At 48.3% G+C, this 11,685-nt stretch overlaps 1 protein-coding gene across 4 annotated transcripts in view; it reads right to left on the bottom strand.

Moving 5' to 3' along the window:
- The window catches only part of nup155 (nucleoporin 155), a 246,435-nt gene that overhangs the window by 175,799 nt on the left and 58,951 nt on the right, over window positions 1–11,685 (bottom strand). For all 4 annotated transcript variants that reach the window (XM_085962233.1, XM_085962254.1, XM_085962243.1 and 1 more), the window contains exons 11-13: window positions 4,019–4,116; window positions 2,677–2,829; window positions 1,368–1,468 (exon numbers count right to left, since the gene is read on the bottom strand). In XM_085962233.1, the coding sequence (XP_085818359.1) occupies window positions 1,368–1,468; window positions 2,677–2,829; window positions 4,019–4,116 (352 nt within the window). The remainder of the gene's footprint in view (window positions 1–1,367; window positions 1,469–2,676; window positions 2,830–4,018; window positions 4,117–11,685) is intronic.

Raw genomic sequence — 11,685 nt, 5'->3', positions numbered from 1 at the left:
TAGCTACCCTTTACCCCTACTCCCCGCTTTCTGTCTTGAAGTCAGCAAGCTATCTATCCAAACGCAGATTGGGTGACCGCTTTGCAGAGCACCTCCGTTCAGTCCGTAAGGGTGACCCCGAGCTTCCGGTTGCCTGTCACTTTAATTCACTGCTCCATTCCCACTCGGACCGCACCGTACTCAGGCTCTTGCATTGTTCCACGGAAACCCAGCGTAAGCTCGAGGAACAGCACCTCATCTTCCGATTAGGCACTTTACAGCCTTCCAGACTCAATATCGAGTTCAACAATTTCAGATCATAACCTCGGCCATTACATTTTTACATATATTTTTTATCCACACCTTTGTTTTGGCCCCCCCCCCTTTTTATTTCTCTCTCCCACATGGCAGCTGTCTCCCATTCTGCCAGAACATTTCACACCTAATCTAGAGCCGTCTTTTGTCTCCACTAGTCCTATCACCATCTCGTCTGGTTTTGAATACCTCTTAATGTCTCTTCATTTCTCTTTTGTTCTTTATCCCCATTTCCCAGCCCCCAAACTGGCCTTTTAATCTGTTTCATTTCCTGTTTTTTCTCAGTTCTGACGAAGGGTTTCGACCTGAAACGTTGACTCTGTTTCTCTCTCCACGGATGTTGCCGGGCCTGCTGAGTTTTTCCAGCATTTTCTATTATCCATTCTGATACTTGTCCCCTGACTCCGCATTCTCTGACCTTGTTCATCAGTCTGTTATGGGCTACCTTATCAAAGGCCTTTTGAAAACTAAATAAATTACATCTACTGCATTACCCTTGTCTACTCTATTACCTCTTCAAAAAATTCAATGAATTTGTTTTATCCTCTTTGAGTTTGATTAGTTTATTTAATATATCCCCTCTTTTTATTTTAAATGCATTATTTCATTACTAATCTCATCATCCAATGTCATGTCCAACTGTTCTATCTCCCTGGTAAATACTGAAGCAAAATAATGATTTAATATTTCTGCCATTTCACTGTCGTTACCTGTGGTGTTATCCTGTCTATCCCTTAATGGCCCTGTTCCCACCCCAACCTTCCTTTTTTTATTGATGTGCCTGTAAAATATTTTACTATTTTGTTTTATGTTCCTTGATAATTTAATGTCATCGTTCCTCTTTGTCTTCCTAATTGTTATTTTGGCTTCTCTCCTAATCTCTTCCTATTCTCCCTCATCATGCTCTCCCCTGCTGTCCATCTACTTCATGTATTCCTCGTTCCTTACCCTCAATTGTTCCCTTATGGCTTAATTCATCCATGGAAATATACTGAATCCTGAGCCCGACCCCAAAATATACCCTGCTAGACTGTTCCCCATCAGTAGCTCCTCACTAACAGAGCCAGTCTCACCTGTACTTCCATGAGGGGTCTCTGGAACGGGAAGGAGTCGTGATTAATACACCAGAGGACATCGTTATCATCATTCTCGGAGGCAGCCAACAGCAGAACACCTGCAAAACCAGATACTGGCATCAGATCAGCTTTACACAGCAGCCACGCAACATGCTCGCACTCAAGTACCAACTGAATGAAGTTCACCCAAACTGCACTGTGCGACCACAAATCAAAATACATGATGCGACCAGGAATTATCACAACACCAATGCAGCACTCTGCAATCAGGATCCATCTCACTGCACTAGTGCAGTACCCGGCAATCAGGATCCATCCCACTGCACCAGTGCAGCACCCTGCAATCAGGATCCATCCCACTGCACCAATGCAGCACTCTGCAATCAGGATCCACCCCACTGCACCAGTGCAGCACCCGGCAATCAGGAACAATCCCACTGCACCAATGCAGCACCCTGCAATCAGGATCCACCCCACTGCACCACCCTGCAATCAGGATCCACCCCACTGCACCACCCTGCAATCAGGAAACAATCCCAGTGCAGTGCCCTGCAATTAGCGTCCAACACACTGCACCAATGTAGCACCCTGCAATCAGGATCCACCCCACTGCACCAGTGCAGCACCCTGCAATCAGGGTCCACCCCACTGCAGCACCCTGCAATCAGGGTCCACCCCACTGCACCAGTGCAGCACCCTGCAATCAGGGTCCACCCCACTGCAGCACCCTGCAATCAGGGTCCACCCCACTGCACCAGTGCAGCACCCTGCAATCAGGATCCACCCCAGTGCAGCACCCTTTGACTGCACCCTGTGATTGTAAAGCAGCTGCAAAAGCTGTGTAGGCGTGAGGATGAGGAATAGGTTTGCTGAAACAAAAACAGAAAATGCTGTAGATACTCAGCCGGTCAGGCAGCATCTGTGAAGAGAGAAACAGAGTTAATGTTTCAGGTCAATGACCTTTCATCAGAACTGGAAAAAAGCAGGAAATGGAACAGATTTTTAAGCAAGTGCAGAGGCTGGGAAATGGAGGTGGGGATGAAAGAACAAAAAGGAAGGTCTGTGATAGGATAGAAGGCAGGAGAGGTTAAGAGGTTTGCTGGATTGATATAGACAACCTGCGCACAGCCTCAGACACCAGGTGCCAATACAGAAACTCAACATACTGACTGCTGGTGAGCCATCTCAGACTGATCCTTCAGTCTAAGAGGAGCCCTTTGGCGAGGTACCAGCGGGAGTTTGGTTCCGTAACAGAGCAGATAATTCACGTGCGGGACAGTGTTGCAGCTTCCCGTGACGTACAAACCTTTGGTGTAAAGAGCTTTGTGGACTTTGGAGGGTCTCTGTGGCGTAGCAGAGGCGGAGAATCCTGGCGGCAGACGAACATGTACCAGCACCAGCACGCTGGGCCGTGCAAGCGGGTGCTTGAAGGGCATGGTGCTGAAATACAGTCGGACACCTGGACACAAGGAAAAGACAGTCAGTATGGCCGGACTACAGACCAGTGAAAAGCCCTCGAGTTTAAGTAGCTGCTGCACGTGTTCACAGCCTTTCGGTGGTACTGGATCCATGACCCGACTCCACGCCCATCACACCATCTGTTCCTTCAGCTTCCTCACCAGACACCACAGGCGAGACTCAGTGTGAAGATAACGGGAGTCAGGAGAAGGTAGGCACACTGATAAAGATGGCTGGAAGGCAGAGAGCAGATGAAGCTTCGGGACTGGGAAGATGTGTTGAATGTTTTTGGAAAGAGGGCAGTGGTGGGTGGCTCTCTGGGCCAAGGAGCTGATAAACCACTTTCAATATCTGCTGGTGACACCAGATTGGGGAAGGAGGGCAATGTGTTGAGGATTGTAAAGATCTGGGGACAATTTGTTGGCTTAGTCGATGGGCAGGTGGAATCAGAGAATGACACAGCACAGGAGGCTGCCATTCGGCCCAACTTGACTGTGCTAGCCCTTTGAAAGAGCTATCCAATTAGACCCACACCTGCACTTTCCCCAGAGTCTAGCAAATGTTTCCCCTTCAAGTATATATCCAATTCCCTTTTGAAAGTTACTAAGGAATCTGCTTCGACCACCCTTTCAGGCAGTGCGTTCCAGATCACAACAACTTACTGTGTAAAAAAAAATTCTCATCTCCCCCTCTGGTTCTTTTGCCAATTACATAAATCTGTGCACTCTGGTTACCGACCCTTCTGATACTGGAAACAGTTTCTCCTTATTTACTCTGTTAAAACCCTTCATAAATTTGAACACTTCTATCAAATCTCCTCTTAACCTTCTCTAGGGAGAACAATCTCAGCTTCTCCAGTCTCTCCACATAACTGAAGTCCCTCATCCCTGGTAGCATTCTAGTAAATCTCCTCTGCACCCTGTCCAAGGCCTTGATATCCTTCCTAAATTGTAGTCCCCAAAACTGAACATAATACATCCCCCATTGATCACTGCTGCTGAACACAGAATTAGCCACGTCCATCCCCACAGTATCACACAATCTCTCTCAGTATTGACCCACCCCCGCATCAAGATCAGACTCTCACAGTACTATCCCCACGTCTGTATCACAGAATCTCACAGTACTATCCCCATCTGCTTAGCACCAGCACTACGCTCCCTTAATTCACCAACCCTGCAACTTCTCACCTGCATGTGTCACAGCCAACAGGTGGCAATCCACAGACTCCGAGCTCTCAATCACTGCAATGTGTACAATCGGTTTGAAGACAGCGCGATCAATGGTCCTACGATGGACAAAGGATCAGTAAGAAAAAAACATCAAGAGTACACTGCAGTATCACTGGGAATGGGGGTACACCAGGGGCGGACACCGGGAGAGTGGGTACACGAACACTAGTTGGATGTTTAAGATCCCAGGTCACTCATTGAAGCGGATCTCAGAGCTTCCCCGATGTCCCAGCCAACATTCTCCCCTCAATCAGCACCTGAAGCACAGTAACCACACTGTCTGTGAAACCTTGCTGCAAACTTTGTGTTGCATGATGGTAAGGCCACTTCAAAGTAATTCATTGAAGAAAAAGGAAAGACTTGCATTTACAGGGAACTCTCTTTTTACCGGCACCTAAATAACCGGAAATCTCTCTTCACCGGCAATATGCAGGAGTAGGTTCAGGTAAGTTTTACTTCATAATAGTGGCCATGCAACAGGGACGCCTGGATCTGTGGCCGTGTACGGGGCTCTCGTACCTCAGTAAGTATACCTCTCCGTAATCCGGACTTTTTGATCAACCGGCACCACGCCGATTCGGTCAGTGCCAGATAAAAAGTTTCCTGTATATAGTTTTGTATGGAAATGGTTAATTTCTTTGTATTAACTTTAGCTTTGAAGCGAGTTTGTGTTGGCAATGTTCAGTTAGTAAAAGGGATTCCAATCAGACGGTGAGCGGCCGCAAAACTGTCAGTGAGCTTGAGCTTGAACTGCACCGGCCACAGGTCGGGAAAATTAGGGAGTGAGTCGAGTTTTTTTTTAAATTCGTCCATGGGATGTGGGCGTCGCTGGCAAGGCCAGCATTTATTGCCCATCCCTGACTGCCCTTGAAAAGGTGGTGGTGAGCCGCGTTCTTAAACCGCTGCAGTCCGTGTGGTGAAGGATTTTGACCCAGCGACGATGAAGGATTGGCGATATACTAAGTCAGGATGGTGTGTGACTTGGAGATTGTGATGTTCCCATGTGCCTGCTGCACTTGGCCTTCTAGGTGGAAGAGTTCGCGGGGTTGGGAGGTGCTGCCGAAGAAGCCTTGGCGAGTTGCAGCAGTGCATCTTGTAGATGGTACACACTGCAACCACGGTACGCCGGTGGTGGAGGGAGTGAATGTTTAAGGTGGTGGAGGGGGTGCCAATCAAGCGGGCTGCTTTGTCTTGGATGGTGTCGAGCTTTTTGAGTGTTGTTGGAGCTGCACTCATCCAGGCAAGTGGAGAGTATTCCATCACACTCCTGACTTGTGCCTTGTAGATGGTGGAAAGGCTTTGGGGAGTCAGGAGGCGAGACACTCGCCGCAGAATACCTAGCCTTTGACCTGCTCTTGTTGCCACAGTATTTATGTGGCTGATCTAGTTAAGTTTCTGGTCAATGGTGACCCCCAGGATGTTGATGGTGAGGGATTTGGTGATGGTAATGACATTGAATGTCAAGGGGCGGTGGTTAGACTCTCACTCGTTGGAGATAGTCATTGCCTGGCACTTCTGTCGGGCGAATGTTACCTGCCACTTCTCAGCCCAAGCCTGAATGTTGTCCAGGTCTTGTTGCATGAGGGCATGGACTGCTTCATTATCTGAGGAGTTGCGAATGGCACTGAACACTGTGCAGTCATCAGCGAACACACGCATTTCTGACCTTATGTTGGAGGGAAGGTCATTGATGAAGCAGCTGAAGATGGTTGGGCCTAGGACACTGCCCTGAGTAACTCCTGCAGCGATGTCCTGGGGCTGTGATGATTGACCTTCAGCCACCACAACCTTCTTCCTTTCTGCTAGGTATGACTCCAGCCAGTGGAGTTTCCCATCCGATTCCCATTGACTTCAGTTTTACTAGGGATCCTTGATGCCACTCGGTCAAATGCTGCCTTGATGTCTAAGGCAGTCACTCTCACCGCACCTCTGGAATTCAGCTCCATGTTTGGACCAAGGCTGTAATGAGGTCGGGATCTGAGTGGTCTTGGCCGAACCCAAACTGGGCATCAGTGAGCAGGTTATTGGTGAGTAAGTGCCACTTGATAGCACTGTCGATGACACCTTCCATCACTTTGCTGATGATTGAGAGTAGACTGATGGGGCAGTAATTGGCCGACTGGATTTGTCCTGCTTTTTGTGGACAGGACATACCTGGGCAGTTTTCCCCACATTGTCGGATAGATGCCAGTGTTGTAGCTGTACTGTACTGGAACAGCTTGGCTAGAGGCACGGCTAGTTCAGGAGCACATGTCTTCAGCATGATAGCCGGGATGTTGTCGGGGCCCATAGCCTTTGCTGTATCCAGTGCGCTCAGCCGTTACTTGGAAAACCCAAAGATGTTTTATAAATATATTAAGAGTAAGAGGATAACTTAAGAAAGGGTAGGGCCTATTAGAGATCATGAGGGTAATCTGTGTGGAGGCAGGAGACGTCGGTAGGGTTCTTAATGAATACTTTGCGTCTGTTTCCGCAAAGGAGAGGGGCGAAGCAGACATTGCTATCGGGGGAGGAGTGTGAAATATTAGATGAAATAAACATAGAGAAAGAGGAAGTATTAAGGGGTTTAGCAGCTTTAAAAGTGGATAAATCCCCAGGCCTGGATGAAATGTATCCCAGGCTGTTAAGTGAAGCAAGAGAGGAAATAGCAGAGGCCCTGACCATCATTTTTCAATCCTCTCTGGCTTCAGGTGTGGTGCCGGAGGACTGGAGGACTGTTAATGTGGTACCCTTGTTTAAAAAGGGAGAAAAGGATAGACTGAGTAATTACAGGCCAGTCAGCCTAACCTCGGTGGTGGGAAAATTATTGGAAAGAATTCTGAAGGACAGGATAAATCTTCATTTAGAAAGACACGGATTAATCAAGGATAGTCAGCACGGATTTGTTAAAGGAAGGTCGTGTCTGACAAACTTGATTGAATTTTTTGAGGAGGTAACAAGGAGGATAGATGAGGGTAGTGTGTTTGCTGTAGCGTATATGGACTTTAGCAAGGCTTTTGATAAGGTTCCACATGGCAGACTGGACACGAAGTTAAAAGCCCATGGGATCCAGGGCAAAGTGTGAAGTTGGATTCAAAACTAGCTCGGAGACAGGAAGCAGAGTAATGGTCGATGGGTAACAGAAAATGCTGGAAAAACTCAGGTGGTCAGGCAACATCCGTGGAGAGAAATTTGAGTTGACGTTTCGGGTCGAACCCTTCTTCAAAACTGGAAAGAAAAGAAAATAGATCGAAGGCAGGGCTGCGATCGGACAAAAGAATAAAAGAAACAAAAGTAAAAGAGACAATAAAAGGTATTAGAAGCTAGACGAGATGGTAATAGGCTGAGATTAGGTGTAAGGTGTACTGGCAGGGCAAGAGATAGCTGCCAGGTGTGAGAGAGAAACAAAAGGAAAGGTGGGGGGGGGGGGGGGGGAAAGGAGTGGAAAAATTACAAGAAAAAATGAAATAGGGGCCGAGGTTATGATCTGAAATTGCTGAACTCGATATTGAGTCCGGAAGGCTGTAAAGCGCCTAATCGGAAGATGAGGTGCTGTTCCTCGAGTTTACGTTGAGCTTCCGTGGAACAATACAAGAGGCCAAGGACGGTGAGGTCAGAGTGGGAGTGAAGCGGTGAATTAAAATGACAGGCGACCGGAAGCTCGGGGTCACCCTTACGGACTGAACGGAGGTGTTCTGCAAAGCGGTCACCCAATCTGCGTTTGGTCTCCCCAATGTAGAGGAGACCGCATCGTGAGCAGCGAATACAGTATACTAGATTGCGAGAAGTACAAGTAAATCGCTGTTTCACCTGGAAGGGGTGTTTGGGGCCCTGCACAGTGGGAAGGGGGGAGATATAGGGGCAGGTGTTACATCTCCTCCGCTTGCACGGGAAGGTGCCAGGCGAAGGGGAAGGGCTGTTTGGGGTGATAGAGGAGTGGACTAGGGTGTCTCGGAGGGAGCGGTCCCTGCGGAATGCTGAAAGGGGAGGGGAGGAGAAGATACGTTTGGTGGTGGGATCACTTTGGAGGTAGCGGAAATGCCGGAGGATGATCCGTTGAATGTGGAGGCTGGTGGGGTGAAAGGTGAGGACAAGGGGAACCCTATCGTGGTTCCAGGAGGGAGGGGCAGGGGTGAGGGCAGAAGTGCGGGAGATAGAACTGACACGGTCGAGGGCGGTGTCAACCACGGTAGAGGGGAATCCAGTGGGGTTCCGCAGGGCTCAGTACTAGGTCCCTTGCTTTTTGTGGTATATATCAATGATCTAGACTTGAATATAGGGGGTATGATTTGGAAGTTTGCAGATGACAGTAAAATCGGCTGTGTGGTTGATACTGAAGAAGGAAGCTGCAGACTGCAGGAAGATATCAATGGACTGGTCAGGTGGGCAGAACAGTGGCAAATGGAATTCAATCCGGAGAAGTGTGAGGTAATGCATTTGGGGAGGGCTAACAAGGAAAGGGAATACACGTTAAATGGTGCATGTCCACAGATCCCTGAAGGTCGCAGGTCAGGTAGATAAGGTGGTTAAGGCGGCACACGGAATGCTTGTATTCTATGCTGCGGCTAATAAAGGCAAGAGCGGGGGGGGGGGGTTATGCTTCAACTGTATAAAACACTAGTTAGGCCTCAGCTAGAGTACTGCGTGCAGTTCTGGTCACCACATTACTGGAAAGATGTGATTGCACTAGAGAGGGTACAGAGGAGATTTACAAGGATGTTGCCGGGAGTAGAGAATCTTAGCTCTGAGGAAAGACTGGATCGGCTGGGTCTGTTTCCCTTGGAACAGAGGAGGCTGAGGGGAGACCTTATTGAGGTGTATAAAATTATGAGGGGCATAGATAAAGTGGATAGAAAGGACCCATTTCCCCTAGCAGAGGGGTCAAAAACCAAGGGGCACAGATTTAAAGTAATTGGTGGAAGGTTTAGAGGGGATTTGAGGGGAAATTTCTTCACCCAGAGGGTTGTGGGGGTCTGGAACTCACTGCCTGAAAAAGGTGGGAGTGGCAGAAACTCTCACATTTAAAAAGTACTTGGATGTGCACTTGGGATGCTGTCACACCGGTGGCAGCAGCGAGAGCGGCCCCGGGTGGAGGCTGAGCGCGGAGACCAAGGAGTTAAAGAGCGGGGTGAGAGAGCGGCCCAGACACACCAGCGGCAGCAGCAAGAGCGGCCCTGGTGGGAGACTGAGCGCGGAGACCGAGGAGTTAGAGCGGGGTGAGAGAGCGGCCCAGACACACCGGCGGCAGCAGCAAGAGCGGCCCTGGTGGGAGACTGAGCGCGGAGACCGAGGAGTTAGAGCGGGGTGAGAGAGCGGCCCAGACACACCGGCGGCAGCAGCAAGTAAAAAGTAATCGAAGTGTGACGTCACCAGAAAGCAGGAAAGTGATTGGTTGGTGAGTATTTCTCTCTTTTTTCCAAACTTAATTTTTGTGGTTTAAAGTTTCTGGGGTCTCTGTTGTGTAGTGGGGAGTGGTAGTAAAAAAGGGCCCTTGAGTATATCATTTAATTGTAGTGTAATTAGTGGTAGTGATTTGATTTAATTTGAATTAATTAAAGGGTAATTCATGGCAGGACAGCTCGGCCCCGTGGCATGCTCTTCCTGCACTATGTGGGAAATCAGGGACACTTCCTGTGTCCCTGACGACCATGTGTGCGGGTAGTGTATCTAGCTGCAGCTACTGACAGACCACACTGCTGCTCTGGAACTGCGAATGGATTCAGACTGGAGCATTCGCGATGCTGATGACGTCGTGGATAGCACGTTTAGGGAGTTGGCCACACCGCAGGTAAAGGCTGCACAGGCAAGAAGGGAATGGGTGACCACCAGGCAGAGTAGTAGGCGTAGGCAGGTAGTGCAGGGGTCCCCTGTGGCCATCACCCTTTCAAACACATATACCACTGTGGATATTGTTGAGGGAGATGGCTTATCAGGGGAAGGTAGCAGCAGCCAACTTCCTGGCACCAGGGGTGGTCCTGCTGCACAGGACGGGAGGAAAAAGAGTGGGAGAGCTATAGTGATAGGGGATTCTATTGTAAGGGGAATAGATAGGCGTTTCTGCGGCCGCAAACGAGACTCCAGGATGGTATGTTTCCTCCCTGGTGCAAGGGTCAAGGATGTCTCGGGGTGGCTGCAGGGCATTCTGAAGGGGGAGGGTGAACAGCCAGTTGTCATGGTGCATATAGGTGCCAACGATATAGATAAAAAAAATGGGATGAGGTCCTAAAAGCTGAATATAGGGAGTTAGGGGGTAAATTAAAAAATAGGACCTCAAAGGTAGTAATCTCAGGATTGCTACTAGTGCCACATGCTAGTCAGAGTAGAAATAGAAGGATATTTCAGATGAATACGTGGCTAGAGGAATGGTGCAAGGGGGAGGGATTCAAATTCCTGGGACATTGGAACCGGTTCAGGGGAAGGTGGGACCAGTACAAACTGGATGGTTTGCACCTGGACGGGACTGGAACCGATGTCCTGGGGGGAGTGTTTGCTAGTGCTCTGGGGGAGGGTTTAACCTAAAGTGGCAGGGGGTTGGGAAGCTGTGCAAGGAGACAGAGGAAAGGGAATCAAGGATAGAAACAAAAGACAGGAAGGAGAAAAGCAAAAGTGGAAGGCAGAGAAATCAAGGGTGTAAATCAAACAGGGCCACGGTAAATAATAATTCTAAAAGGACTAAGAGTGTTAAAAAAAAAATCAAGCCTGAAGGCTTTGTGTCTTAATGCGAGGAGCATTCGTAATAAGGTGGATGAATTAGCTGCGCAAATAGAGGTAAACAGATATGATATAATTGAGATTACGGAGACATGGCTCCAGGGTGACCAAGGCTGGGAACAGGGGTATTCAATATTCAGGAAGGACAGGAAAAAAGGAAAAGGAGGTGGGGTAGCATTGCTGGTTAAAGAGGAGATTAACACAATAGTAAGGAAGGATATTAGCGCTGATGATGTGGAATCCGTATGGGCAGAGCTGAGAAATACCATGGGGCAGAAATCGTTAGTGGGAGTTGTATACAGACCCCCAAACAGTAATGCTGAGGTTGGGATTAAACGGGAAATTAGAGACGCGTGCAATAACGGCACAGCAGTTATCATGGGCGACTTTAATCTACATATACATTGGGCTAACCAAATTAGTAACAATAGTGTGGAGGAGGAATTCCTAGAGTGTATACGGGATGGTTTCCTGGACCAATATGTCGAGGAACCAACTAGAGATCAGGCCATCTTAGACTGGGTATTATGTAATGAGAAAGGATTAATTAGCAATTTTGTTGTGCGAGGCCCCTTGGGGAGGAGCGATCATAATATGACAGAATTCTTCATTAAAATGGAGAGTGAAGTAGTTGACTCAGAGACTACGGTCCTGAATTAAAATAAAGGAAACTACGATGGTATGAGGCACGAGTTGGCTCGGATGGATTGGGGAAGGTTACTTAAAGGGTTGACGGTGGATAGGCTATGGCAAACATTTAAAGATCGCATGGATGAACTACAGAATTTGTTCATCCCTGTATGGCATAAAAATAAAACAAAAAAGGTGACTCAACCGTGGCTAACAAGGGAAATTAGGGATAGCATAAGATCCAAGGAGAGGACATATAAATTGGCCAGAAAAAGCAACAAACCTGAGGATTGGGAGCAGTTTAA

The sequence above is a fragment of the Somniosus microcephalus genome, chromosome 1 (assembly GCF_052327205.1).
Source record: "Somniosus microcephalus isolate GS21.2 chromosome 1, FLI_Smic_1.0, whole genome shotgun sequence".
In the NCBI taxonomy this organism is placed as follows: domain Eukaryota; kingdom Metazoa; phylum Chordata; class Chondrichthyes; order Squaliformes; family Somniosidae; genus Somniosus; species Somniosus microcephalus.
The sequence above is the reverse complement of the archived record's forward strand: the minus strand, read 5'-3'. Positions and strand labels throughout refer to the sequence as shown.